At 46.6% G+C, this 27,489-nt stretch overlaps 1 protein-coding gene across 1 annotated transcript in view; it reads left to right on the plus strand.

Annotated features, from left to right (window-relative positions):
• Positions 1 to 6,953: 6,953 nt before the first annotated feature.
• The window catches only part of EEPD1 (endonuclease/exonuclease/phosphatase family domain containing 1), a 61,791-nt gene continuing 41,255 nt past the window's right edge, over positions 6,954 to 27,489 (plus strand). Inside the window, exon 1 of the mRNA XM_082753254.1 lies at positions 6,954 to 8,053. Within this exon, the coding sequence (XP_082609380.1) occupies positions 7,200 to 8,053 (854 nt within the window). The 5' untranslated portion in view covers positions 6,954 to 7,199. The remainder of the gene's footprint in view (positions 8,054 to 27,489) is intronic.

Below are 27,489 nucleotides of genomic sequence, written 5' to 3' on the forward strand. Positions count from 1 at the left end.
TATATTACTCGGCATCAGTGACAACCAGCAACTAGGCTTAAAATAGTAAAATCTTGAGGGCTGTGGGATTTGTTTTGGAGGAGCCATTTGTTTTTTGTGACTTGTACAATATCTGGCAGTTAGTAATTCATCAATTCTTTGGTATGATGGCTCTAAGCATCGTGTTTTTGACTGTAATTGTGTCATTGCATAGCTATCTTCCTAATCATGTCATCAGGATTAATGAGATCAGCTAGAAACAGCCTTTGGTCTCAGTAGGATACACTGATGATTCCTGTTTATACTGTGAGCTTTTCCTGACCCATCTGTGGCTCAGTTATTCCTCAGTTTGCATGGATGCTGTGTTTTTTTTCTTCCCTAGGTCTCTGCCAAAGCTCATCTTATCAGTTCTGGAACATCCCTCTGATCTGTGAAGACTACTTGGAAATTTGACCCCACCTGCCAAAGTCCTTGCAGGCCATCCAGCCTGGTGCCACCCACAAACTTTGTAAGTATACTTTCATCCCCTACCATCAATCTGCTGTTTCTGTCCAGTCCCTCAAGCCAGTTGCCCTGTCAAAGAAAAAAAGTGAGCTTGGTAAAGCCATGCTGCTTTTATTTTTTTGATCACCTAACATACTTACAATGATTATTTGTGCCAGGATCTTTCTAGGGATCAAAGTCAGGTTTAATAGAGCCTTCATCTTCTGTTTTAAATAGATCAGTGCTGTTCAGCTCTAGGTGCTTAAGGACTTGCCTGTCCTTCAGTGTTTCAGCTCACACTAGCTCCACAGGTGCTCTGCTGTAAATTCCACCAGCTGCTGCTGATCTGAGTACACCTGTCTCCTCTAAGTAGCCATCTTCTATGGCCCGATTCTAGAGGAAGACCTCTATATGGTTTTGCTTTCCTACCTCCTCTACATTTTGATTTGAATAAGCCTGACTTTCATGTGGACAACTATGCCAATTAATTTGACCAAGAGCACATTATTCCTGCTTGGGTAAATCAGCAGGCATTGTTTTGAATCATTCTGGGTATCCTTCCTCTGCCTTTCTCCTACGGGAATTAGATCAAACCTTCCCAGAAGGTGTTGTAATGATTATGCAGCTAGGTGTCGCTTGTCTGGGAGGTTCCCCAGAGAAGTTCAAAGTCTACTGGGAGTGGCTGAGGTCATGAAACCATTTTAATTGTTGGTGCAGAACTTGAAATGTGAGAGACTTTCTCAAGAGAGATTTTCTCAAGAGAGTAGTGCAGAGAACAAAAAAGATTTTAATGTAAGAAAGATGCTATGTTTATGAGAAAAGTCTTAAACAAAAAATCTTATATTCATTTAATAAACAAATGACCTGATCCTAACAGAGCTATGGATTTATACTGGAGCTCCATCCTCTATAGGTCTCATCTGAGACTCTGGCTGAGGGAAAAAATGATTTAAAAAAAAAAAACAAACAAATATACTTTGTGTTTTTTGTTTGTTTGTTTCTTTTACCTTAACAAGCAGAAATTTACACATAAAGAGACAGAGACAGGAAACAAACGAATCTTAGCACAAGCAAATGACATGCAGACCTTACTGCTCCTTATATTTAAGGAAAAATATGGGTCCAAGTTTTGTTTCTGTGAATAATTCCAGGATCTAAAGAACAACTAGTCATGTGAAAGAAAAACAGAGACTGAGCGATTAAGTTTTTATACCAAAACAAAACAAAACAAAAAAAAAAAAACAAAAAAAAAACAAAAACAAGCAAACAACAACAAATCATACAAAAATAAATACCCCAAATGGCAGAAGTTATGTGTAATATAAAAGTCTGAGCAGAATTATATTGGCTAATTTAACAGCTGCAGAACTGCTTTCTTCTAAAAAGCTCCTTGTATGAAATAACTAACTAGTGTTCATGAATCTCTTTGAGAAGTTAAAAGTAAGCATGAAATGTATTTTGTTAACCACTTTTTTTTTTTTTTTTAACAAGAAAACTGATGATAATGTTTTAATTCTTCATTTACCTAGAAGGTAAAGTACCTACAATTAAGGTATAGATGATAAACAATGCAAAATAATAATTTCTTCAGTGAAATAATAAAATGATTAGGAAGTAGGCTTCAATATTTATCTTTATTTCTGGTATTAAACATGCTTAGCACTTGAGATGCCTAAAATCTTTTTGCCCACTTTTTTTTTTTTTTTTTTTTTTTTTTTTCATGAAAATCCACTGGACACTTGCTTCTCAGTGGAACCACTGAAATCTTGCTCAGGGTAACTACTGAGACAGCTTGATCACAAGTCACAAATCCTGTCTCTGTCCCCTTCCAGAATCACAAAATGGTGATTTATGGGCATTTTTAAAAGAGGTCTGCCAGACTGGGCCTCAAAGAAAACATTAGCTGTGACACAGGTCCACATGCCTCTAGTCTGGGAAGTTCAGGAGGTGCCACCACCACTGGAGGCCTGCTTCTATAAGACATGGCCTTGGTGTCTGCCTGGGGCGAAGGAAGGCTTGTATTTTCGAATTCCTTTCTGGCTCTGTGACCCCAGGGGCACCTGAGTAATTAACAGTGCCACCTCAGATGTGGGGGATGAAAATGAAATTCCCCCACTGTCTAAGGAAAATGAAAATCGTATTCCAAGCTCTGTAGGAGAACGTTCTCTCTGATGTGGCTCGCTCTCATTTACCTACAGGATGAGCTGTTCCACCGTGCGCTAATGAAAGAGCATAGTGGGCCAGTGGTTAGGATCTCCTGTGGGAGGGAGAGATCGGGGTTTCAGACCCAACAGCAACCAAATGGAAGGCCTAACTGAGGCATAAAGATGAGTCACTTCTGCTCGCCCTTCTGAGGTAGCATTTATCCGTAGGATGTGACACCTGTAACTTGGCAGCCCGGCACCCATGACATCACTTAATCTTTTTGCAACCAGTTTGGCAGCCATGTAAAATGTCTTACAGGAAAAAAAGCTCACACCACAGACATTGGATGGCTAAGAAAATAACATCCATGTAATTGTGTTCCCTGCAGCTCTGCGTGTCACTCCCTCCCCAATGTTTTTATTAGCATGTGGGCTAATTTCAAGCCAATTTGCCAGAGAGGCTAAATATCTCAAAAATGCCAAGTTCCTACAAATGCCACAAAATGAATGGACACATAGTACAGAGACATCCAAATCAATGGCACTGCTGAGAGACTGATGTATATTCAATGTTGTTACCATACATCAGAAAATCAATGGAGGAAAGAGTCATCAGAAATCAGACTTCACAAGTTCCACTGCTCATGAAATTGCTAACTCCTACTTGTTATCACTTGTCTTAATAAAAAAATCCGTCTATTTTCTGCCTCAGACCTCTGTTACAAGTGTTAATGAAGATCTACTCTCAGAAGGAAACAATTATTTTAATAAGTCCTTTTAATAAAAATACAAATATTGCAATTATTCAGTTTCCTGTTCAAGTCCTTGCCCGCTAAGAGCCCAGTGCAGCAGGTCTAAAAACATGCTCTCTGGGTGACTTCCTGAGAGCAAGTTACAGTTCCTCCTCCCCTGCAGGCAAAAGGATTCTTTCCATGGGTTTGGATGGAGCCCAGGCCCTGTGACCTCCACCCACTGAGTGGGGCTGTAGCATTTTAGAGAATTCCAGTAGAGGAGTATCAGTAGGAATGATCCCATTGCAAGTGCTCTTCCTCCTGGGCACCTTTTCTTTCCACGAGAAGAAAACCTGTTAAAAAGGGTAACACATGCAAACAACTTATACTTGGAACAGCCTGGTAACAGCCATCCACATGTGATTCTCCTTTGAGGTCTGTGATGCATACCACTCCGCAGTGCCAAGCCCCTGACTCCCAAAGGCTGTGTGAGCAAGAGCTGGGAAAGGCACTGGTATCACATGGCAGGCTGGTAGGAATCGCAGCTGCGGCCTGAAGACTGAAGTCAAACTTTGTGGTATTCTCTTGAGCAACACCTCCTGGCTCCTTCTGTCCTTCATGGAACATCTTACTGGTTCAGAGTCTCTGCAACATAGATGATGCATCTTGGAAAATATGAAGATAGATTTTAAGGCCATCTTAAAATCTTGAGAATTTAAGCCTTAAAAATGTAGTGCCCTCCAGGCTGACTCTTCGTATAACTTCAGTCATAAGACATTGCTCAGCAGCACCTGCATCAGCAATATCTTCATCCACTCCATCGCTATAGGTTTAGGCAATTCCATATCCTTCTTAAACACTTAATTTGAAGGTGTTGGAGAAATTCCTTCTCATCAATAAGTTTAGTTTGTTTTCTTCTTTCCTTTTACAAACGGCTGTTGGGCAGTGATAAAATAGTTACTTCCTCACTGCCCACTTTACTGTGCTTCATACTGATATACGAAAGCACTACATGGGATGGGTGATGGTTGCTAGCAAGGGCCATTTGAGGGGGGTCCTTCCCTGTCCTCTCACTGTGGAAGCCCACCTGGCCCTTCAAGGTGCTCCTCAGCTTCACATCCTCACCATGGCAAAACTTCATTTTGCCTGCGCTGAGAAGTTTTTAAGCCAGCCTTGGTGGGCAGCCAGCTGCTTGGTTGGCAATAAGCTGCAGATCCTGAGGAATAAGCCACCCACGGCATCTTGGAGCCCTATAACCTGTTTGGGCTGACAGAGGTCCAGGAAACCCAGATTTGTGGCTTCTTGCTACATGAAGTGGTAAGCAGCCCAGGGGAGGCTCCCTGCCAGCCACTGTGTACCTGCAGATCGTGATCAATCATTGAGCTTGTGATTGGGTTGAAGATAAACCGTAATATCTACCCTTGTTTCACAAGAGCTATTTTCTGTTGCCTGCACTGGCTGTCAGTAATTTTTGCCATTGTTTTTTCAGTCATTTACTGGCTACACCTTGCTGTTAGTTCTCTCATGGTAATGGATTGCTTAACACCGATGTCAAGACAGTACTTTTTTTTTTTTTTAACCTTTTAAAATACAGACCAAAGCTGTACATTTTCACATCTTTTGGCACTTTTCTGAGAATACCAAGATGTGTCATAAGTTGACTCAGAGCTCAGTAAATTCCCTGCAACTCTCCTTTTCATAGTCTTGCCAAAAAGAATCAGGGTAAAGGGCTAATGGAGTGATATTCCCCCTTCTCACTGTTGCATCCCCATTAGTGTAGGTCATACTCCGGGCTAGGTGATGGGACACCCACTCCATAACCCTGAGCTCTGCATCCTCACCCAGACTGCAGCTGTGTCCAGCCTTGCATATTATCTTCATGCTGCAGATGCAAAAAGTGTTGAGTAGTTGCTGACAATAGAAAATGCTGGACAGGAGTGACGCCTGTCATCTTTCTGGAGATGCTCCTGCCTTTTGTCTGAAATGCAGAAAAGCCGGTGCTGCCTGCAGTCATGGGGGCACACCTCAAATGGATTTTGGTACTTTTCAGCTTCAAAACTTATTTAATGAGCCTGAATCAATTCTAACCAACCTATGGTAGAAAGCAGAAGAGTGTGTATTATTGAGATAATAGTATTGAGATATTATTGAGATAAAAGTATTGAGATAACAGCTTCTGGAGCTATTACAGTAATAATATTGCCTCGCAAAGAATACTCAGATGAGCGGTTAATTGTTTCCAGCTCTGTGCTAGTATCATCCCAGTAGAATTAGGCCCAGCATGACTTCTGCTGCATTGGCCACTGTTATCACAGTGCACAGAGCACTTTCCAGTAGACATGGAAGCATTTAATCACCTAAGCGAGCACTTTCACCGCTCCAGCAGTCAGCAAAGAGCCAGTGCCCTAATGCAGCAAGTACCCATTCCAGTAATTTGCTAACTCTATTGCTTGGGCAGGGAGAAGAGAAATGTGCGATCTGCAGCAGAATATCTAGTGCAAATGTCATAGCAGCAGTGCCCATGTGCAAGCTAAAAGTCTGGTGCAGCCTGTGCTTCCTAATTCGCATCACATACCCCTTCCCTTTAATCAAGAAGCTACACAAATTCAGCTTTTTATTTCAGGTGAACCCAAATAATTTCCATTAATTTACCATGGAAAATGCATACATAAGCCGCTAATGCAAGCTGATTAGCTTTTTGTGAGGGCCAGTCCAGAGCCTTGATGTTGAAAATGCTCATGCACCGTGTTCTGGCTGGATAAACGAAACGTATGTGAACTGTCAGCATTGGGGTGCGTAGCTGGCATCTGCAAGCATATGTTGCTCCTTCCTTCAATTGTCCTCCCCCTTCCTTGCAATTACACCCACCGATTGTATTTAGGATTCATTGACATTGCAGTCACTTCTGTGTGGGCATGGTCGAGCTGGTTTGGAGTGAGCTCATTTGGCTCCAGATAGCACTGCAGCCAGCCCAGCATGGGGCTCGGTGCAACAGAAGCCAGATAAACACCTCAGTGCCTTTACCAACACTGACTGCAGTGGGCTGCTGCAGCTTTTGGGACATGAATGAGGTTCTTTAACACCATCTGAGGCACATGGGCAATAAGCAGCAAGGATTTCAGGGCAGGGCAATGGTGCTGTGTGCCAGGGAGAGGCTGGGTGTGCGGTGCACCAGGGCTGGTGGGCTGAAGCAGATAGGCTAACTTATTGAGGGGGGATCAGCCTGGGGATCATTGTCCCGAGGGCTCAAGCTGTGCCCCCAAATCTGAACCACCACCACCACCAAGACATGCAACTGTGTGAAGCAAACCAAAACCTGTGGATATAATGAACTAACTCTTGCCCCTCCAGCTGCGGGGCTGGGTCTGAGCCTTCACGGGGTGCCCCAGGGGGTGGCTAGCTGCACGGAGGGGACTCGGGGACGGCCCACGGCGGCCAGGCCGCGGCGGGGGCCCCCTCTCTCCCCTCCTCCGCCCGGGGAGGCGGGGATGGAGGCAGTGGCACTGCCAGGCCCCGCCTGGGCCGGCTGAGGGGCGGGCGCTGCCGCCGAGCTCCTACTACCGCCGGCGGGACCGGGCAGCGGTAGGAGCCGGCGGGGGCTGCGGGGCTGGGGCGGGCAGGGAGGCGGGGGCAGCTCGGCCGCCTCTCCCCGCTGCCCGGCGGACAGAGAGGAGCGGGCGGCTGGTGGACCCCGAGGAGGAGGAAGAGGAGGAAGAGGAAGGGTACAGGAGTACTCTGTGGTTGCTGACCGAGCGTTTTGGGGTCTGTCCCCCCACCATCCAGGCACCCGTGGGGTCCATGAGTCCCGGGCTTGCAGCCCCCCTCGGCTTGGGCAGCTCGGCGGTGTGGTGGTGGCAGTGAGATGGGGGGCAACCTGGGCTGCCACCGCTCCATTCCCCGGGACCCCAGCGACCTGTGCCACAGCCGCAAGTTCAGCGCAGCATGCAACTTCAGCAACATCCTGGTCAACCAGGAGAGGCTCAACATCAACACGGCCACGGAGGAGGAGCTGATGACCCTGCCCGGGGTTACCCGGGTGGTGGCCCAGAACATCGTGGAGTACCGCGAGTACATTGGTGGCTTCAAGAAGGTGGAGGACCTGGCGCTGGTCAGTGGGGTTGGGGCGGCCAAGTTGGAGCAGGTCAAGTTCGAGATCTGTGTGAGCAGCAAGGGCAGCTCGGCGCAGCACTCACCCAGCTCCCTGCGGAAGGACCCGGCCTCCGAGCACTACCTGTCCGTCACCAAGATCAACATCAACACTGCCACGCCGGCGCAGCTCATGAGCATCCGCGGCATCACGGAGAAGATCGCCAACAGCATCGTGGACTACCGGAAGGAGCACGGGCCCTTCAAAAGTATCGAGGACCTGGTGAGGATGAACTGCATCAACTCCTCCTTCCTAGACAAAATTAGGCATCAGATTTTTGCAGAGAGGTCCCGGCCCCCTTCGACAAACACCAACGGTGGCCTCAACTTCACGGCCAAGCCTCATCCCAGCCCCACTTCGCTAAGCCTCCAGAGCGAGGACTTGGATTTTCCCCCCGGGGGCCCAACCCAAATCATCTCCACTCGCCCGTCGGTGGAGATGTTCGGGGGGCTGAGGGACGGCAGACCCGTGCTGAGGGTGGCCACCTGGAACCTGCAGAGCTGCTCCGTTGAGAAGGCCAACAACCCGGGCGTGCGGGAGGTCGTCTGCATGACGCTGCTGGAGAACAGGTAAGAGGCAGCTCTTGTCTGGTAGTCCGAGCTTCCCATGGGATCCTAGGTCAATGCCTTTTGGGTTTTAGAGCAGTGTAATGTCCCGTAGTGATCCTGGTACTTTGCGTGTCTCATTGCTTCCTGGGATTATTAAATGCTTCCTGCTTCTTGTGGTGGATTTCTGATTGAGTTCTAATGCTGGGGCTGCAGTCACTGTCGCATGGTGGAGCCACCGTAGTCCTTAGAAGGTGATAGCCCACCTGAGGATGTGCATGGGTATTTATGCTTGTCAGTATGGGAAAGATTGAGCTGTTATGGTTGGTCGCAGTGGGCCTGCTAAGACTTGTTACTGTGGTCGAGGACAGGTTCTTCATCAAGGCGTTAGCCTTTTGAACAGGTTACAGGCTTGTCTTCCCTACCAGAAGCCAGGAGGGAATACCAGGAGAAGGGCTGCTCTGTGTATACCCTGTTTCTCACAGTGTTTTCCCAAGCATCTTAGTGCCACTTGGGGAGGCTGGATACAGAGCTGCTTCTGCCTTTCTCAGAGCCTTGCAGCAGTTATGTTCTCATTGCCAAGCTGAGACCTTCCAGCGTTTCTTCTCTAAAAAGTTTTGTTTGGGTGGTAACCTCCTTAACCTCAGTGTTGGGGCTGTAGTCTGCCCTCTCTTGGACCCACTCTTCATTGGGGGGGGAAATCAAAAGACTTCAGAGCACACTCGGTATGTTTTGGGCAGTGTAATGAGCGTAGAATGCCACAGCTTGTCTCATGAGGGTGACACAGGTCATTAACAAGCAGTCATCAGGTGCTTGCTAATCTGGGGGTGCTGCTCATCTGCAAGGTGTGGGGCAGTTCCCTGGGCTGCCCCTGTGCCAGGCTGGTGCAAACCCACTGCATCTTCCCTCTGCCCTGGCGGCAGGGCACCTGCTGGGGAGAGCTGGGCTGCTGACACTTGCTCCGGGCAGCCAGCCAGCCCTGATTTTGCTGGGTTTATGGGCACGGAGCAAGATCTGTTTGTGGTGTGGTCAGTGGCTGGGCTGACCTTTGCTACTAAAGGGGGATAGTGCTTCTCCTGTTCATGGCTGAGAAGCCAAGAGCAATTTTTGTAAGGTAGGCACACAGCAGAGCTGGGGGTATCTCTCTGCCAAAATATCTCGTTGCTATACTCTCTGCTTTCTATAAGTTTGTAAGAATGCAATGAGGGTTTCACAGTAACTTTTGCCCTTTCCTTTCCACATGTTAAATCTGTCCCAGTGGGTCTGGTGTTTGGTTTATGGCACTGGGAAGCTTACTTTGCTTTTCTGTTCAAACTCCCAGCTGGAAATTAGTACAGACAGGTGACTCTCAGACTACTGAAGAGGGGATATAGTGGGGAAAGGAAACGCTGACAAACTGTTATCCTTGGGAGTGCTGAGAGCCCTGTCCTTCTCTGCTGCTGTCCTGCCGTGCTGCATAACAGCTATTGTCGGTGTGCTGGCAGAGGTCAGGCACGCTAGAAAGACAGCGACAGTGTTTTGGCATCCTGCATTGTGGTACCATGTTCCTGGGCAGGGACACCTCTGTGCTGCTTTCCGCCTGCCCTGCTGCGTGCTGTTTGGGCGCCTGATGCTCCGACACAGGAAGCATCTCTCACCCTCCAGCCACGACTGCTCGATAGCCAAAATGGGGATGACAGCCCAGCTAGGATTATTAGGTCCCAGTTCTGGAAGAGAAGTGGCTTTGGGGATTTCTGTGCCTTTGTTCATCTTAGGGCCTCGTCTGGTCAAGTGTTAACTGTCTGCCACTTCTGCATCTTCAGCATTGCTGGGGCACCCAAAACAACCCGCCTGTTAAAAAGGATAAGCAAAGAAAGTGACATATAAAATAAGCCTGCATGTGCATGCAGAGTGTGATCATAACTGTTTGTTTTGCTTTGTTTTATTTTTTAGCCTGCATGGCACTTTTTATCCAGCTTAACCCAGCAGGTACGTGGGTGTGCTGGGGGGTGTGAGTGGGCTCTCTGAAACCTTGAGATTTTCAAGGAGCCTGCTACAAGGAGTTTTTTCATGCTGTTCCATTTAATTGCACAAATACCATCAATCACATGGGGAGAGCATGGGGCAATCATTCTCTGTACTTGACCACACTTGTGATAAGTTGGAAAGAAATGAGTGAGTGATGTGCATCTACAGACAGGCCTGTGAAAGCTTCCTGGGAAAGTAAATGTGGGAACAGAGAAGTGGACGCAATGCAGGAATAAAAGTATATGTTAGGAAAAGTCTTACTCAGCACCTCAGTGAGCAATGAGAAGGAATTTCCTCTTGCTCGTGCTGTGTAGCTGCAGTCCGTGGAGCTTTGTAACTGTAAAACAAACTTTGCAGAGCTCAGAAGCTGCCTGTGTGTGTGAAGTCCACGGTCTGCCTCCCTGCCCCAGCTTCCTGGACCCTGGAAACTGATAAAAATGACTTGCAAACTAATCTTTGCCCAGGTGAATCAGCTTCTTACTAATCTTTTACTTCTTACTAACAGATTAGTAAGAAGTTTGCTTCTTCAGTCAAAAAAACATAATTGCACAGGGCTTATCAGTGCTTCAGCCTACCAAAATCAGTGCAGTATGGAAAGTGCATGCTTAAGGAGCTCAGCGGATGGCCCATGCTTGGTCCTAGCTGGAAACTTGAGCAGCAAAGCTTTTTCTGGTGGATCTGAAGGCTATTTAGCCTGACAGCTTAGCTTGTGGGAGCGTCTGCCTGCCTGCCTTGCTAATGCACTTTGTGCACCACTGTCTGCATGTAAATAAGCGTGCTGCTGCGTGCTCATACCGTACGGTCCTGTGTGGTCTCGGGGGCTGGAGCGTTGCTTTGTGGCAGAATGTGTGACAGCCTGCCTCCCATAGCTTTCTAAATCCAGGAAAAATGTACAGCATGTCAAGAAGACGGTTTTAAAAACATTAAGGAGCAGCAAGGAATCTTAGTCTGAGCTGGAGATCTCTGTCCAGGGACTCTCATGCCAGTTGAAATGCTGGTTTTAATGCTTCTTTCTTGTTTGTGGCTTTTTTTTCCCTCCTGTCTGGTTCACCTCAAATAGCTTTGAGACCCCTTGGGCTTGTTCTTTCAGGCATTAGCAAGGAGGGGAATTGCTGCTCATTTCCAGGTGAGGCCAGATGATGAGCTTCTTCAAGCCTTGGGCAGCCTTTGCACTGGGAGAGCAGTGTTGCAGGAAGGGAAAAGGACAATGCCTTCATTTGTTTTTATTTCATTTAAGGAAAAAAATAAGGCAAGAAAAGGTCAAACTTCACACAGAGAAATCTGCTGGAGGAGGGAAAATATACTCCACACTCTCCCCACAGTGCTAAATTTCTTAAGAATAGCAGCAAGAGGAGTGTGTACCAAATAAGGGAGTATGACTGCTACTGCTAAGCTATTTTGAAATCCACCACTGCGGCACGAAAATAGAGAAATACAGCAAGGTCCTCAGTCTCTTTCTTATATTTCAAGGATCTATGTTTATGACTGTGTTTGGAGTGGAGGACAGAGGTGTTTTCATTCAGAGGACTAGAGAGTAATTTTAGAAGAGATTAACATGGTGAACGTGGAGGCGAGCATGACACTTAATTGGATTAAAGTATCAAACGTGGGTGAATTTGCCCAAACCCCTGGCATTTCTTGCAGACGTGGTACAGCAGATGTGGGATTTGTTTAAGGCAGGACAGAGCTGGCATTCCTTGCAGGCTGCAGGTCGCCTCTTCCAGCTGCCATCAGCTCTTGAGGCTGGGGAGAAGTCACCAACAGTTTATTTGCACCTCAAAAAAAAAAAAAAAAGTAGCATGTGTTTGACATGGCGAGTTCAGATCGAATGCACCTGCTTCTTCATGGGGAGGATTCGCAGCCCCAGTGGAGATGTTTTCTCTGGCCAAGGTCAACAGAAGAACACGAGGGTTGTCCCCTACCTGAGGGAAGGGAATGCTTTCCTCTCTTCATCCATACCTGCATGAAACTTCTCCCTCCTGGCCATAAACTGAGCTCATGGCTGCTGTGGCACCCCGCAACTGCTCTCTCTGGCTGGGATGTGCTGCGTGACTGCAGGGTGACCCAGGTGAGTGTTGTGCCAGGTGATGCACAGAGCACCCTGGGGATACATCTTCTAGTTTAATTGCTTGCTTGGAAGCTTGCTTGTAGCTGAGGGCAGCAATTAGCTGTGCATGTTCCCCAGCACGTTTTGTGGGGGAGGCTTTCCAACTGGTGGAAGTTGTGCTTCACAGTACCGAGCAGGAATTTTTTGAAGACTTTTTTTTTTTTTTTTTTTGCCTTGTAATGATACTTTGCAATTGAGTAAATGGAAATTGACAGTCTGAAAGGCTCACTCTCGAACCCTCACTCTCTCAAAAAATAAATAATACTAATTAAAAAAAAAAAAGCATGTGGTGGGAAGATAATGAAGCACTAGGGTTGGGGCTCACATTCCAGGGACCGTGGCTCTGGCTCCTTCCAGATGTCAGGCGACTCAGGCTGGCCTTTTCCTCTGCTGCTGTCTAAGCTCAGCTTGTTGGTGCAGTTAGCCCTTTCTGATGCAAAACGTGTGTAATAAAGCCTTAACACCTGTTGCACAAACTGCTGTAGAGCAACAAACACAGGTGCTATTGTGAGGCTGTGATTTCTCTCTCCTCTTGGCATGGTTTCCCTGTTGGTTCTTGTCTGTTATCTTTTCCAACATGCCAGCACTGCGACCCGTTAGCTGTCTGCAGCTGGGTTTGATGTCAGCGGAGAGGTCTGTAAGGTAAGAATTTGGTATGCTGTCCCTCACTTTCCTTTGCTCAGAGACCTGTGTCAGGGCTCCTGCTGCAGGAAGGTGAAGCTCGGCCCCAATCTGCCTCCCAAAAGGCAGTGGGCGGACAGACATTCCCCTGGTAATGGATTCAACACCTCTTCCCCAACAAGCTGGGAGAGCCCACAGGGACCAAGGGCAAGGAGAAAGTGGCTGCTTCTTTAGGAAGGATGAGGTGGTGGACCTCCAACCTGCTGCTTTGTGGTCGTGTTTCCTAGCAGAATGATGGAAAGGGAACGTATCCCCCACACAGACAGCATCTGGTAGTAGTAGCAGCAGCTCTTGCATGCCCCAGAGGCTCGGCACCAGGCTGCATTTGTCATTTCTCTCCCGTCACCACCACTCTCGGCGACCCGGCAGAGCCCTGAGGTGTTTCTGCTCTGTGACTCTTTCTGTGTCTGTTTGTTTTTTCTCCATCAGGCTAATGCCATGCTGGGGCCCTGCCAAGAATAATTCCCCTGCAATAAAAGAGCAGGAAAGAGGCCTGGCTCAAGTAACTCGGCTGTGCTAATAAGTCTTAAACTGCAAAAGAACAAATGCACCCTCCCCTCCTTATGTAATGTGTAGGAAATCCTGCCATCTGCGACTCCAGGAAAACGCTTGAGAATAAAGGGGTTTTTGAGATGGTATCTTCTAGGGGTACTTTGCAAAGAGGTTTCGTTATGAACACTGCAAGTAGAGATACATGTCAAGCCATTCAGTTGCATCTCATGATACCTCTGAGGACAAAAATTGGGGTGGGTTTGTGTGGGTTTTGTTGTTACTGTTGTTTTTTTTGTCCTCTAACCCTGTGACCTTTGCAGGGACTTTCTCTTTTAAAGGGTGATCGGAGCATCTGGCTTCCTTTCAGTGTAACTGAGCTTATTCCTTGAACATCTGAGCAACTGTCCCTAATCAGCCCTTTCTACCTGTGTGCCACCCTTAAAGATGAGAATGTGGCTGGAGGAGCAGTGTAGGTAAAGGTCAGCTCATCCACAGAAAATAAAACCTACTTTTCCCGACTTCTATTCTGATCTTCCTCTGCCCCTGCTGTTTGTACCACAGAGCCTGACTGAAATGGAACAGATCAGCAAGGAAAGCATTTGTTATATACATACAACGTTTCCAACATGTGGACTCGATACATCTGGCAGCACTTAATGTCTGCATAGTTTCAATCCATGCCTTCGGGGCTATTCTGCATGTTTGTTTCACATCACTGGGTTCAAGTTGCTGGTTGCAGGTATTCTGGTAAATCTGAGCTGCCAAATTTACTTCTGCAGAATTTGCTGTATCCTGCATAGCAAATATCGAATGGATCAGCTGACTTGTGGTGATAGGCAGGTGAAGCGAGTAACCAGCATTTTATTGCCTGCTTCAGGGACCACAAGGCTATAACCTCATCCTGCTTGGCTTCTCAGAAGAGCTACGCTGCCTGAGTATAGAGAGCAGAGTAGGTATCTGTGCGTAGGGCTGCATCCTGTAAGAAGAAATCTTTAATGCTCTGTGATTCTTCTGCGGTTTTGGAGCTCACAGTACAGCCCTAGGAGCAGTAGTGTTGTAGCTGCAGCTTAAGAAGAGCAACAGGAGCACCCCTGAAGGCAAAAGGTGCTGGTGCTGCTGTCCTTACCAGGAAAGGATGGGGGCAAGCCAAGCCAAGGGGCTACGAACATGGGAACTGAATCCCCCAAATTCCTGACATCATGCGAGTGGAAACTCGGTCAGCCCTGCTTAACTAGGGGAAAACACTGTCTCTGCAGCCCCGTGCTGGCCTGGCTCGCAGCTCATGCTGTGATCTCCGGCTGTGCTAAGCAGGGATGTTTCATAAATGCTGGATTTACAGATTCAGCTGCACCCTCCTTGCTGCCGGAGGTCGGCTCAGCGTGGCTGTTGCTGTCGCACTGGTAGGAGGGCCCTGCTGCTCCAGCCTGTAATTAGCATTCCCTGAAGTCACTGGGAGCCCTGCCCAAATAACAATTTCCAGGCTCAGCCAGATGAGCAGGGAGAAGTTGATAGGACACAGATTATAGCGTGCATATAACTTATTTTTAAACGGCTTTGTTCTTCGTAGCAGTGCAGGTGTAAGCTGACATATGCAAGCACAGCGGCCTCACGAAATAATTACAACCAGCTGCAGTAATTTCTCAGTGCTATTATATGGTGGGGCGATGGAGACAAGAACTGTGGCACGTTATTAATAATGGTGGTTAAAAACAGGAACACAATTGCTGTTTCATTTCCAGATTATTTTTTTTTATTTTATTTTTACAAGGGGGGACTTTGCGAGCTCTGATTCACTGGAGAATAATGCTGCTGGCGAAGGAGTGTCTGAGTGCTCAAAAAGCTTTGGCAAGGTGTGGGTGAGACCTCCCAAGCAGCTCCTCTCCCATGCCAGAGGTGAGGATGTGCTTTCCCTCTGCCGAGGGGTTGTCTGCACCTCCCTCCCCTGGCGTTGGCAGCACATCCACTCCGTGGTCAAGTTGGGTGCTGCTTTCCAGCACGACACATATTTTAGAGCAGCTGGGAAGATCAGCCCTGCTGACCTTGTTTCCATCCTCATGGCGGGGAGGTTTCAGGAGCAGGAGCCAGGCTTCAGCCCTGCACTGTTATTTCCAGTGCTGCTGGTAAAATTACTAGAGGCTGGTAATTAAGAGGTTACTGGAGAAAGATGGTTACCCTGATTGTGCCCCTGCATGGGCAGATGTTCCAGAAGTTGAACAGCGCATGAATAATAAGAAAAATAGTTCATATGGAAAAGAACATTTGAGATCATATTGTCATAGATGCTAGTGCTGGCCAGGAATATTGTGGTTATTAAACACGCTCTATCTGCAGCGGGATGAGTCCAGCAGGCAGTCCCCAGCGACCTATATGTTATTTTTTTCCCCCTACTCAAGTGCTGCATTACTGCATGGACCATGCTCCAGGGCATGTTGATTCATTGCAGTGACTGTCTAAACGGGGCAACGCGGGGCTGTTCGGAGACACCCAGCTTTATTCTGAACAATTCAGGTGAGTTTCAGACCGGGCATTGTGCTGCATTTTTCCAGGGCTCCAGCTGAGCTAATTAACCTTATTTCCATCCATGGCTCTCTCCCCCCGGAGCTGGGTTGTGCTGGGCTGTTTGCAGCATCCCAGCCGGCTCATGTGGTTTGGGTTCCTCTAGCTAATGCTGGCATACTCACTCCTGGTTTGTGAGGGCACCTCGGTGCTCTGCGGGCTGTCTGTCTGCCCCATGTCTGTGTGGGACTGTGAGGCAGTGCAGTAATGCCCCCCTGCTCTTTTTGGACTAAGTCCCACCAGACAAAGCTATTCCTGGGAGCAATTTGTGCCTTAGATTTATATGGATGAGGAAGAAGAGAAGGAATTGGGAAGTTTCCTTCTGCTTGCCTTTTTCCTTTCTTTTAAGTGGTTCAGGTGAAGCTGTCTAGCTGCTGTATGGATTCAGCTACAGCAGCTGTCTAAATTGTTCACAGCTGAGCTAATTTTTAATGGGTTAGTGAACAGCTAATTGATCAACAAGGATTTTGCTTTGTGGTGTGGTGGCAGGTTTCCTGCCCTAAATCCCTTGTGCTTGTAATACACTGTTAGTCATGCAAAAAATTATGTGCCCTTTTTTCGCCTAGCAAGGGGAGAAGAGCATGAACCTCTCCTGGGTACAGCGCAGAGAGGCTGTTGCTTTTGTTTTGGGAGTTCTCCTTTGGCTCCTTTTTATTTATAGCTGAGTTTTCTCCACTTCTCCCTTGCTGGTCTGTCTGTCGTACGCTTGTGGTCACAGGGAGTGCATGCTGCCCAGCTCCGATGGCCTTTTCTCCAGCGCTGCTCGTGGCACTTGCCGGTCAATGACCTCCCTGAGGTTTGGCAGGTGGAAATGTTAGCCAGCTTTCTGCTGAGCTGGAAGTGGCCTGCTGGTGCATACACAGCAGATGCTAACTTAGGGCTCCTGTTTGGTCTCTTTGTGTGCTCTCTGTAAGCAAGTAAGACCAAGTTCATCGCTAGCTTATTGCCACCAAATCACAGAGCGCTATGCCAGAAGCGATTCTAATTTGGTGCTGAAAAATTAACTGCAAAATATTCAAGTCTGTTGCTTTTTAATGCATATGAAGGAAGTCCCATGGTCATAATGCACAAAGTGACTACCTTGTTCCTCCTTTCTCCTTGTAAGCAGACAGAAATGTGTAGAAGTGTGAATTCCTACGGAGGGGATTATCCTTAGCTGAGAACAACCCCTACCATCCGATTCAGAACTGCTTTCCTCATAAGCAAGGTGGTGATTTTGTGGTGGTAACGCCATCTTCAGCTGCTGTAAGCAGATGTGGCTCATCCTCTGCAGGCAGAGCTGGGGACCACCAGCATGAGGGAGGGCCACCTTAGTGATCCCTCAGAGTTGTTCTCCTCTTGTGGTGTGTATGAGTGGCGGTGGTAAGGTGCACGCCAGCACCACGCCACGTGGAAGAGGAAGTCTGCTGTAGCAGCCCGAGGTCCCCACTGCTTATAAAACATCACAGCTGCTGTTGAATTAAGAGAGAAAATAAATGTCATTGGAGAACAGGAAAATGCTGCCGCAGCACCTGACTGGGCTTTGCAACCGTTATACGGGCCAGCTGGAGTTTAGCTATGATTTTGGCAGCAACAGTTTGGGCTTTCTGTCTATCCACATCTTCCTGCTGTTCCTTTGTACTGCTCCTTCCCTTATCTCTCCCTGTGTTTACATTCCCGGTTCATAATCGATGCAAAGCAAACTACGAGCACTGCCAACTGTCCTCTGCACTGGCCTCCCTAAGGAAAACATGGTGTTGAGCAATGAGCAGGATGGCATCACACCTTCATTTTCTGCAGCAGAAGGGGATGAGGGAGGTTTGAACCCAAAAACTGGCAGCCAGGGTTTTACCTGAGGCAAGAATCCAGCTAGTGGAAATTTGGGTTTGCTTCCAACGTATCTCACAGGGATCTGTTGAAAAAGATTGTTCCTTGGTTACCAAAAAAAATAACTTTAAAAATCTGAATTTCTTGCTCTTAATCACTTCCAATTTCAGTGATGGAAGTATTAACACAGAAAAGGAAATTGTGGCTTAAGGGACAATATAGAAGTTCTGAGGCTGAACAGTCCTCAGTCAACAGCTCATGGATTTAATAGATATTTGTGCAACTTCAACACAGAGCTGTTGGCCATAAAAATGCTGGAAAAACTACCTGTAGATAAAGGTAGTACTGCACAAGCAAAAGCCCTATCTAAGCATGTGATATTTCCCATTTCTTTTTTAAACTGAGAGCACTTGGACTTTGCTGTGGTTTGTCTCACTTCACCTTCTGCTGCAAGGAGCTTCCAGTCCCATTTTGACTTTTTTTTTTCTGCTTTGTGTAAAGCTGATTTTGTGAGCTCTGAAGTGCACATCTGTGCACCCGTTTAGGCAAAATGCAAGTGAAAGTAAGAAGATACACAATAATCTGTCCATCAGTTCTCAAGTTGAAAGGAAACTACCTCTATCTTTGATCTGACCCTTACACTTGCTCTTCTAACCTGAATGTGCCCCCCTCCTTCCTCATCCTCTCTCCAGGCCTACTGAACTAAAGCCTTTTTTGTTGGCTTCACTTGGCTTGCCACACCTTTAGTGCTTCCAGTTAGCCCAAGTATGTTTTGATCAAACCCTTGCTTTCAAGCCACCAGGATTGAATTGTGTTATCTTCCACCTGCCTGCAAGGCCAAGAACTCAAGTTCCCTTTGATCATTCTTGACATTTCCTCAAAATCATGCTAACACTGTCTTCTGTTCCAAGATGTGCTGCAGTATTTCTTTCTCCTCTTCTGAAGCCTCTTGGCAGGCAGTTTGAAAATCAGTGTCTTTTAAGGTATTTTGGAGGGTGTTGCAAATTCTGGCAAACAGAGGAGGCTCCTGTACCATTGCTTTGAAGGAAGAAAGTAGTTAAGTTTTAAATTTCTGTTCCTCAGATGGGATTAAACTTTCTCAGATGGGACTTTTAACTTCCAGACGTGTTGGACATGGAATTATTTTTATCTTGCAAGAGTGATTGTCCAAAAGGAATTTGTATGTACGTTCAGAGCTGAGCAGCACAACCACCCAGAACTATTTCACTGCCTTCAGTTGAGCCTTTCTGGTTTTGCCAAGCTGCAGTGCCACTTCACAATTGCTGTTTCATATGCATCTTGTCTTACTAAAGATAGTGCCTGGAGACATCAACTCTGGGAGGAAAGACTGATGAATTTATATCAGGAGGATCTTTTTGTCTAGCGGTTCTTCAGCACAGAGTGCTATTAAGCATGTCTCTTAAAAATAGAAAGTAATGAAGGAATATCAGCTCTGTCATGGTGGTGTCATTTGTCACCAGTGTGTAGATATGGCTTGATTTGGCTAAATTCTGGTATTTGTAGGAATATGTCTGAAGTTGTCCATACAAAACTCTCTATGGCCTGACTTTAAAATACCTATTGGTGCATTTTAGGGTATTCTATGAAGTCTATAGCCAGAGCAACACTAAGTGGAAGTACTTTCCTAGTTGGTATATAAGTGTGTTTTTCATTGGGAACATAAGTATGATCTGAAAACTCTTCTGCAGGAGACTTCAGAAGTGTCTACACTGTTATTCTGTTGTTGTTTTTTTTTGTTTTCCCAGGGATTTTTTTCCCTAATTTTGAGGTCTTCCCAGGGTCATTGTATCCCAAAGACTTGATCAAATGTTGTCTGTAAGCTTTGCACACTCTATTTACTGCGAGGCAATTTCACAGTGCCTGGGAACAAAGGTCTTGCAATAGCTTGAATCCACTGTCCCAGGAAAGCACAGAGGTTGTTGCTAACATTTTCATTACCGCTGGTGCTCGGTTCAAGTTGTACCTCCCAGGTGGTAACTTGGGACTGGTAAAAATCACTGAGACTGGTAGAGCTGGGGCTCCTTGTTCAGCAAACCCAGCTGGTTCCCTCCTCCTGTGGCAGGCTGCTCTGCCTTGCTATGGTGCAAGGATGGAGCTTGGCCACGTACCATCACAGGCAGCTTGGGAAGCACGGGCATGTGGAGTTCTCCCACTGCAAAAATAATTGATGCTAAAGGAGAACTGTTGAACCTTTTCTCCATTTAGTGCCACCTGAACTCCAGCAGGGAAACAAATTGAACTTGGAAAATGCTGGTTAATGACACGTCTGTGTACAGTTTCCTTATTCCCTGTTTCCACCCTCCTGTCTGCTGCAGCCCATCAAACACTTGTGCATTTCCCTGACACCCTGTTTTAACATCCCTTTTTCCATACTGTCGCTTTGTCTTATGAGTGTGCTGAATGGCGGTCTGGATATTTTAGTACTGTGTTATTGCCTATAGGTGTTAAATCATGAGTTTGGTTGTTTTTATAAGGTGATTTTATTACATAACTTCGGGGGCAGTCATGTTAACAAAACCAGTATAAATTACACCTCTTCAAATAACCTGAAATGCTTGCTGTGGAGCAATGATTAGTTTATCCTCAGAATAATCAAGAAATGGGAATGAGAATAGTGTTGTAAAAGGGCTGTAATTTCCACTTCATGTACTTTGTAGACCAGCAGGTGCATAAGTACTATTGAGGAAAAAAACACCAGAGCCCTGTTTATATTACTTTAAGCACAATATCGATCCAGGAAAACAGTCACCAGGGCGCAGAGTGCAATGTTCTCACTTACGCTCACTAGGGGTGCCTTATGTTACTTCCTTTGCCACTTCATCACTGTTTTTTGGGGGGTTATCACGTGTTCAGGCTGGAGAAGAAAGTGTACTGCAGCACACTGGGGTGGAGGAAGGCATGAAGTCGCAGCAGTTGGCAGAACATAGGGGTGAAACCACGGGGAACATCTTGGTAGGCATCCACCCGACTCCGATTCACGTCATGCACGTAGCATGCTAAGAGCTACTTTATTGGCCCTGGAGCTCTCCCCGTAACATGGGAAGCATGTGTAAAGCTGCATGAGGTGTAAGACTGCACTGCTGGGCTGAGCCCAACCCAGTTCACGAAGCACTGTATCTTCCCATCATCGCTTTCTGAAGTATGATTGTGCTTCAGTTTTAATATCTGGGGAGCTCCTCTTCTGGCCAAGCAGGCTTTCTCATTCCCACAGAAGGTTTGTGTTTCTAAGTCTATTTTGCATTGAAGCCTCTGACCTAAATAAGGTTAAGAAGCTGGACAATACGATTAACACTGAATGCCAGAGAGGAGAAGAAAAGGAGAGGAAGAAAAAAAAAAAGCTGAGCTTGAGCCACTGTTCTCTGCATTCACAGGCACTGTCTGTGTGCAGTGCTCTTGTGTCCTTATGCTTTAAAGGCCATTCTTATGTCCAGACATCCCCAAGCCTGGCACACAGGGGTACTCTTTGACTGGGAAGCTTTCAGAACTTCTTCCTGTGTGTCATTGTGAAGTTTGAAGCTGGGACTGCTTCCAGCTTGCTGAAGACACTCTGCCATTGTTTTCCCCTAATCCCCTCCTCCATGCAGAATATGGTGTTTATGGAGGATAGCATGTTCTCTGGTTTGCTTTCTGTGCAGAAACACAAGCAGCAGTTCATGGGAATAACATAACCCTGAATTAGCGATGAGCCAAGGCAGAGGGCAGTTGTGTGGCGTGATGGTGGTACGAGTGGTTGGCTCCATGGATTTCTCCAAGTGATGCTTAGCTACCAGGGCTGCCTCTGGGCAGGGCTTAATGTCTCTGCTCACTGGCCGATCATCAAGAAGCACAAACTTTTGGCACTGTGGGCCTTCTGGTTTTCAGCATGAAGAAACAGTGCTTCCTTCTTGACCCTGCTTGCAGTCATTTGGGGGGTTTGCTGCTGCTTTGCTGTTTCTTTGTGTGCAGGTAGCCAGGGGAAATAAAAGCAGGTTAATAGAACAGGGAGGAAAGGACTTTCCCAGCCTTTTTTCTTCCCAAACACGAGTACAATGAGAAAACAAAATGCTGGGCAAAAAATATATTTCTATATGTGCATGTCTTTTACAAGGGCATCTTTTAGCACAGAAATTTAGCCTTGGAAGCTTGGATTACATTATTTATAATCCCCATGATGTAGTGATAGTTGTATTATTGATCTCAAGTGGCACTGAGATTAACCTGACTGGTATCAGGAGTGAACGTTACTGCTCCAGATTTTGTACAGTTCTTGAAGCATTTGAGAGCCTAAGGAGACAAAGCAGATAAAGGATGAAAAGCAAAATCTATCCCAGTTAGGTTATTTCCCCTTTTCCTGCCTTCAAGCAGTGAAGTCAGACTGGAGTCAGAGCTTCTTCCAGTACACCAGGTTGTGCTTCTTTTCCCTCTCGTTCACCTTGTGATATTATTTATTATCTGTGGGCCTGTGCAGTGCTAAAGGACTTGATGTGAGGAGAGAGGAGGCTGGAGTGGGATGTGGTCTGAGGTGCAGGGAGGTGTGATGGAGGAGCTTGTGCACACCATTCAGCAGTTTGTCTCCTCTTCAGGGTGTCCCCTCCTAATTACTGGAACCTGTGAACAGTTTTAATCACGAATACCGGCCAGCTCCATCCTAAATCAATGGCATACAGATACAGAAGTCACCTCTACAGGACTGGGCCCTAACCTTCGGTCATTGCCAGTTCTGAAAGTTCAGAAACCATGAAGATAGCCCATAAAAAAAAATAAAATAACAGGATTAATTGGAGCTACGTCTACCAAGTGTGTGGCCAGTTGTGATCTAGAGACTGAAGCCTGGGCTGTGTGGTGTGCCTGCGGGCTGGCTGCAAGGCCCTGGCAGACAGAGGCGTGCTGCTGCACCCCCTCCAGTTAACCCACATCCCTTTTGCCTGTCACATCCTGTAGACAAGATGGGTGTTCCCCTTCTTGAAAGGGCCTTTTGAACACTGCTGTGTTTTGGGATGGGGGTGGGGAGGGAGGGAAGGCAAAGCCGGACACCCCTGCAGGTGGGTTGCATGCCACGGGAGAGGTTGCTGGCAGCAGTGTTGACCAACTCCTCACTGTAGTGTTTTCCTGACAGGAAGCTGATCCCAGCTGAGTGTTGGCTCACCCGTGAGGTTACCAAACTCCTCGTCACGCTGCCTCTGTGCCCGCCATCCCTGCTTACTCATCGCAGGAGGCTAACACCCCAGCTCTGCCTCCCTTGCCGTGTGGTGAGGCAGCACGGGTTTATCTGACTGCTCTGGGACCAAACAAAAAGTCCACCAATGCTGTGTACACACCTGGAGCTGAACCCAAACAGCCCAGGTTTCTTTGCTAGGCAGGAGGCGAGCAGTTGCTGGTGGCTGTTTGCCTGCTCGGCCCATGGGCTCTGCTAGCCTTCAGACGTTGGGAAGGCAGGACCTAGCCATAGGCAGTGATAGGATGAGGAGCCCTATCTAAAGGGGATTTTAAGCTGAAAGAGCGTAGATTTAGATCAGACATTAGGAAGAAACCCTTCGCTGTGAGGGTGGTGAGACAGGTTGCCCAGAGAAGCTGTGGGTGTCCCATCCCTGGAGGTGTTCAAGGCCAGGCTGGATGGGGCCTTGGCCAACCTGATCTAGTGGGTGTCATCCCTGCCTATGGCAGGGGGTTGGAGTTAGATGATCTTTGAGGTCCCTTCCAACCCAAGTTGTTCTGTGATTCTTCCACTGCTCTTCGGGGCTGTGGGAAAGAGGAATGTGTCCCCAGCCCTCTGCAGGGGAGAGGGAAGCACCTGTGTTGAGGTGCTCCTGTGATAACCCATCCTAGTTTTCCACACACTGCTTTATCTGTCCATCTCAATTGTTAAACTGTGCGTCGGGGCTACAAGTAAAGTTTGTGCCTGACATATTCTTGTTCTTCTTTGAATGGCAAAAGGAAAGTTTGAAATGCTCCTTTCTGCTCCCTTCTTACACTTTGCTTTTCTGGTAAAGCTGTTCTTAACATTTTTCTGTGTGATTGCATCTTGAGCTGTGACGTGCATTGTCATCTCCTCTTGTCTTCCTGAAAGAGGAAGGGATGATGACTGTCTTTTCTCTTTGTGGCCTTCTTTCACAAAGTCTCTTCTTCCTGTGTTACTACATGTTCATTTTCTTGAGCTCCTTTCCCAGAGGATGGTGTCAATTCAAGATGACCTTATTCAGAGTGAGATGCCAGATTGCAATCTTGTCCTCAGCTTTTTCCTTCAGTGAAGTACTCCTGAATGATGACATTTTTGTATTTTTTCCTTTTTTTTTTTTTTTTTTTCTTCCCTTCTTCCCCTTCAGGCTCGGTGACTTGGCTGGTCTTTCCCTGAGTATTGGGGTTCAAGGCACAGGGGAAGGGATGATTTATTTTATTTCACATACATAGGCCATAGCAGAGTTAACATTTGAATAATTTTTGATTGTTTAAACTATCGAAAGACAGCGAACATCCAAGGGGCCACAGCCAGGTCTGTTGCATGACAGAGCTGCTGCCATATTCTCTAAGGACCATCCCCTTGGGCCTGCTGTCTCTTTCTTCTTCCTTCTCCTCTCACAATGTGAACTGTTGCACTTGGTCCATGTCAGGACATTGCAGCCACCACCAAGTCCCAAGTCCTGCTGGCACTATGCTCAAAGAGCAACCAGCCTGGCATGGTAACCCCGCAAAATGCTACTCCATGGACTCTTTAACAGCAGGACAAGGCATGGAGGTTTTCCTTCTCTTTGGATGTTCTGGCCAGCAAAACTGTAAAACAAAAGATATCCCGTTGGAGAAATTAGCGTGTTGCTGTGTCTTGAAGCTTCAGTACCTTTATATATGCTACACAGCTGCATAAAAATTCTTCGTTTTGTCAAAGTAAATGGCGCAGGTAATTGGCTCATGAATGAAAATGAGTTTGGAGGTAGAAAGCCTTGAATTTAGTCATGGAAGAATAAATAGGAAAACAAATGAAATTACCTTTTTGATGCATACGGGCTGTGCAGAAATGCTATAATTATCCCTATTAGAAGTCCAATAAACTCTATTAACCTTTCTTACACTGCTAAGACTTGCGTAATGTCAGGTACTTTATTTTCCTCTTGTACTTCCACTAATACAGAGGTTGTGTGATGACAGCTGCTTTTCTCTTTTCTCTTTAGAGCTGAAAAGACATGTTTTTTGTTGGTGGGGTTCTTTTTTCTGCCTAACCAAGGGAGATAAGAGAACTTCCTCTTATTAAATCCTGTGGCAATGCAATCCCAACCACATAATATCTGACTGAATGCTGAGCCATGTGCCTTTGACAGTTTTTATTTTTATTAGAGAGACAGCATTTCTCTTCTTTGAACATGAATCCTAGTAACCCCAAAGATGTCTGGCTGGATCCTTGCCGGCAGGGGATTACTTCAGTTCAGCGAGTTCACTCTGCTCAGAGTTCACAGCAGCCTGGATCCAAAGCACCTGAAGCATTTGTGATATGCAGCGTGAGCGAGGCACAGAAGATGGCAAGAATCATGTGTGCAGCAAAGTCTTCATTCTGTGGCCCTCTGAGAGGCTTTAATTTTATTTTAGTTTTAAAAACAAACAGAAAAACAACACCTCACCACCTTTCAAAATTAGGAGGATTTGAGGTTTTGCTTTGAAGTTCACTTGTACCTGCTCTAGAAGAAAACCTTTGATGACAGAGCTGCCAGCACAGTCACAGCTATTGTCCCTTGTTGCACACCTGGTGAAGCGGATATGACAAGTGCTCCTTGCTTCAGAGCTTAAACCACCCACAAACTGGCCGGTGAGAGCAAATTCCCCCATAGGCACAGTGCTCTGTAATTCACGCAGTGGTCATTTTTACAGATTTTTGTAGTAGCTGTTTACGTGGCTGTGCCCTGCTTATGTACAGAGACAGCATGCTGTATGAATTTGAGCCCCAGTGGCAGTTCATAGGTGTCCGTGTTTCACCATAGCTGCCTAATTAAATGAATGTTGATTGCAGTCCTCCCAGCCTGTGTGATTCCTTAGGTGCTCTGCTTTGGGTTTTATTTTATCCTGTTTTTATTTATTTATTTATTTATTCATTTTTAAATAGTGCGTGACCTTTTAAGACTAAGCTGTAGCTGTTCAGTGTTCGGGGATTTATTTGACACACTTTAAGAAAGAGGCAGCCTAAAACTGCTGCTGCCTGCCTGAGCCTTTCTGAGAGGGAGACCATGGTTTTTGCTAGTGCTTTCCTGTGCTTCTAACCTAGCACTGGTCAACCATGTGCTGAATGTCAGCCAAATATGTCCGATGAAATGAACCTGCTTCTGCTAGACTTATTCTTAAAAGTAACTACCAGCGATGGCTGCGTCTTCGAAGGAAACTTAAGTTTAGCTCTATGTCTCAAATAGTTTTAAGTTTTGAGTTTCACGTGCCCCATTTCTGAGTAGTGCCAAAGAGGCTTTAAGTTTCAGTTCGTTTGATATCCTCTGATTCCTTCACATTAGAAAATCCTTACAAACCAGCATTTGCCCGAAATTGTAGCCAGAGTTATAGCTAGGAAATATTTGTCCAAATTAAAAAAAAAAAAAAAAAAAAAATGGGGGGGGAGGAGGGAAGGAGGGGAGCACAGAGGCTATTAAAAAATCAGACCAATGACCCAAGTAGCTAAGAGTAAATGCTGAAGTAATGGATATTGCATTAAGGCTTTCTTTAAATCTGAAGTAGGAGTCATTTGCACTATATAATTAGCACTTACATAATGTATATGCTTTCATATGCTGTGAAATGTCTAAACAAAGCATTAAAAATTGAAGTGGTCTAAGAGATGAAGGCGATGGCTTGGGTTGGTAGCCACTCTGGATCTGTCCCATCTCCATCTCTTCTCTTATGTGATATTGGACAAGAGTCTTCACTTCTCTGCAGCTTCAGGCATGTTCTCAGCATCGCCTAAGAAACACGTGTTTCTGAGATCCTCCGTGTAGCTCTTTGTTCCTCTTTCTCAGTGCCCAGTGCTGATCCAGGTTAATCTGGGAGCTGCCTGTCTGTGAAGTAAATTGGCTTCACTTAAACAGCTGCTGAACGTGGCTTACTGACTGGGAGTGGTGACTGCTTAACCCATTTTATCTGCAGTTGCCAGAGAAAGTCAGACTGAGCCTTGGCCGCCCATCCGTACGTGCTGGGGGCCGTGCTGCTTGCCCCTTTTGGGGAGGCAGGGCTGTGCCACGTGGCTCTTCCAGGAGGGCAGATGTGACCCTAGAGTGGGGAACAGGATGGCTGGCGGTGCTGAGAGGTTGTGTTGTATTGCTAAGTGGCTCTGCTGTGCTCCGTCAAGGCCTGGCCACACCACCTATTTCCTTGCACGGTGAGATAGCTTATCAGATTGGATCGCTTGGAGACTGACACTGCGGTGCATTAAGCTTTTTTTATTGCTGTGACAAATACAGCAGTTGTATTTGTCTTATAAAAAGTGGGGAGGTCATGACTGATGCCCTTGAGCTAGCATAAACTGTACTAAAAACCACACATGGGCCTGGTTTCATTGCTGTTCTATCCTCACGGGGTCCCCGGTTTGATGACAGTCTGTCTGAGCTGTGGTGGAGAACCACCACTCTGTTGACCAAGAAAAAACCATGAGCTGCCTTGCTCCTGTGCACAGTCCTCCACTGCATGAAAGCAGTTACTGCATGTCCCATCGTACACAGCCTTTTTTGCAGTTGTTGACTGGAGGATGGTTAATCCGCTTGTGTGACAGCACCCATTATTGCTAGCAACATAAGCTGGTTAGGTACCCATATGACACTCCTAATTTGAAACTTGTTATTCCACATATAAA

This window comes from Aythya marila, assembly GCF_965140915.1.
Source record: "Aythya marila genome assembly, chromosome: 2".
In the NCBI taxonomy this organism is placed as follows: Eukaryota; Metazoa; Chordata; class Aves; order Anseriformes; family Anatidae; genus Aythya; species Aythya marila.